General features: G+C 45.7%; 1 protein-coding gene across 3 annotated transcripts in view; it reads right to left on the bottom strand.

Annotated features, from left to right (window-relative positions):
- Window positions 1-2,500, bottom strand: part of LOC113650425 (protein shisa-6-like) — a 69,990-nt gene that overhangs the window by 48,595 nt on the left and 18,895 nt on the right. For all 3 annotated transcript variants that reach the window (XM_047815640.1, XM_047815639.1, XM_047815642.1), the window contains exon 5: window positions 1,275-1,334. In XM_047815640.1, the coding sequence (XP_047671596.1) occupies window positions 1,275-1,334 (60 nt within the window). The remainder of the gene's footprint in view (window positions 1-1,274; window positions 1,335-2,500) is intronic.

Raw genomic sequence — 2,500 nt, 5'->3', positions numbered from 1 at the left:
ATACGTTCTATTTTTTTTAATTAGAATAGAACTGAAATAGAAAGTGAGAGGAATTGTGACTGATGAGAATTCCCTTAAAAAAAGGAAGGATACACTGCTGAAGGTCTTTTAACAAGTCCCCACAAACCCACAGCTCTAAACTGAGATACGAGTGAAAAAGCTAAACATGCTTCCTCGAGGGAGAAGATACATCAGATATCAGAGGAAAAGTAAATAATTTGTGAAGCTATTAAAATTCCACCCGGGTGATGCAACACCAGTCGAATCAACACAATCTAAGAGCACCATCACTTCTCCGTCCAGCGGTGCAATCAGCAGCTGAAGGTGTCGAGTGCTTTATTAAAGCAGGTTAAAAAGCTGATATCATCTGAGGCGAGTTAATACCTCCAGCATTAGAGGAATAAACACACACACACACACACACACACACACACACACACTCAGCAAGCTAATCCCCTGTCTGGGTGAAACAGGTGTAAACTGCAGCATCTCCTCGCTTTGCCGAGTGTGATGAAGATGCACAGAGATGCAGCAGATTCTCTCTCAGCTGATTAAAACCGCAGCTAGTTTACATTTACACAAGAAACGAGGAGAGGGAGGAGGCGACCAGGGAGCTTTACACACCAGGAGCATTTACTCACTGCATGCCTACATACAGCACATAATGAACCTGAGCTGGTGCATTCTAAGCATTTCTGAGTTGTATATTTACACACACACACACACACACACACACACACACAAACACACACACACACACACACACACTATTTACACACACACACACACACACGCGCGCGCGTCTATAAGCTGGTATGGTGATTTATTGTGAATGAGAATGCTGTTAATAATCAAAGCTGTTAAAAATCTGTGTGTAGTTCAATGTGTGAGTCAGTGTGTGAGTCAGTGTGTAGTTCAGTGTAAGAGTCAGTGTCTACTTCAGTGTACGAGTCAGTGTGTAGTTCAGTTTGTGAGTCAGTGTGTAGTTCAGTTTGTGTGTCAGTGTGTGAGTCAGTGCGTGAGCCAGTGTCTAGTTCAGTGTTCGAGTCAGTGTGTAGTTCAATGTGTGAGTCAGTGTGTGAATCAATGTGTAGTTTAGTGTGTGAGGCAGTATGTGAGGCAGTGTGTGAGTCAGAGTGTGGTTCAATGTGTTGTCTAGAATTTCAGTAATATCTCAAAATACAGTCCTCGGTGTGTGTGTGTGTGTGTGTGTGTGTGTGTGTGTGTGTGTGTGTGTGTGTGTGTGTGTGTGTGTGTGTGTGTGTGTGCTTTACCGTATGACAGAGGAATGTCCAGGTCTCCTTGCCATCCCAGATCATCCACAGAGTGTTGAGCTACACAAACACAACACAAACAACACACTACTTTACAAACACAACACACACCAGTTATAACACCTTACATAATTCTTTCTGTTCCTTAATAATGATGTGACCGTAAACGATTAGTGGGTGGAGTCATTGCTAATGGGCCGTGGGTGGAGTCACTGCTAATGGGATGTGGGTGGAGTCATTGCTAATGGACCGTGGGTGGAGTTGATGCTAATGGACCGTGGGTGGAGTCAATGCTAATGGACCGTGGGTGGAGTCAATGCTAATGGACCGTGGGTGGAGTCACTGCTAATGGGACGTGGGTGGAGTCATTGCTAATGGGCCATGGGTGGAGTCAATGCTAATGGGCCGTGGGTGGAGTCAATGCTAAAGGGCCGTGGGTGGAGTCAATGCTAATTGACTGTGGGTGGAGTCATTGCTAATGGACCGTGGATGGAGTCGATGCTAATGGGCCATGGGTGGAGTCAATGCTAATGTACCGTGGGTGGAGTCAATGCTAATGTACCGTGGGTGGAGTCAATGCTAATGGGCCATGGGTGGAGTCAATGCTAATGTACCATGGGTGGAGTCAATGCTAATGTACCGTGGGTGGAGTCAAAGCTAATGGGCCATGGGTGGAGTCGATGCTAATGGCTCCATTTAGTTAATTCAGGTAAACACACCATGTGACTTTTATCATCACAAAAACAGCAGTAAAGTGCTTCCTTCCTCCGGAGGAAGGGGGCGGGGAGAAGAAAGCTACAGAACTGTCAATCATTCCTGATTTAAACACCGATTGGCTCGTCTGATGTTATTGAAGGAAATGAAGACTGAAGGTTGTGGTGTGTTTTTGAGAGATAGCGACGTACGTGAGTGTTAAAGTGTGGAGCTCTGAGGCGAAATATGCAAATGCTGATAAATGTGTTCCTATAAATCTGCTCATTGCTCATAGCTACAAGCTGCAGCTCCATCACTCAGTCAGATGGAGTTTCCCACTGAAGATGGAGGTTTTGTTCTCGCTCGGCGTCACGGCGTTAGCAATCACAGCTCACTTCATCTCCCTGTGTGTGGATGATAATGTGCTGGTGTACAACCACTGCTCGTGTGTTCACGTCCTCTGTAGGAGCTCACAATGTGTGTGTGTGTGTGTGTGTGTGTGTGTGTGTGTGTGTGTGTGTGTGTGTGTGTGT

The sequence above is a fragment of the Tachysurus fulvidraco genome, chromosome 7 (genome assembly GCF_022655615.1).
Source record: "Tachysurus fulvidraco isolate hzauxx_2018 chromosome 7, HZAU_PFXX_2.0, whole genome shotgun sequence".
In the NCBI taxonomy this organism is placed as follows: Eukaryota; Metazoa; Chordata; class Actinopteri; order Siluriformes; family Bagridae; genus Tachysurus; species Tachysurus fulvidraco.
The sequence above is the reverse complement of the archived record's forward strand: the minus strand, read 5'-3'. Positions and strand labels throughout refer to the sequence as shown.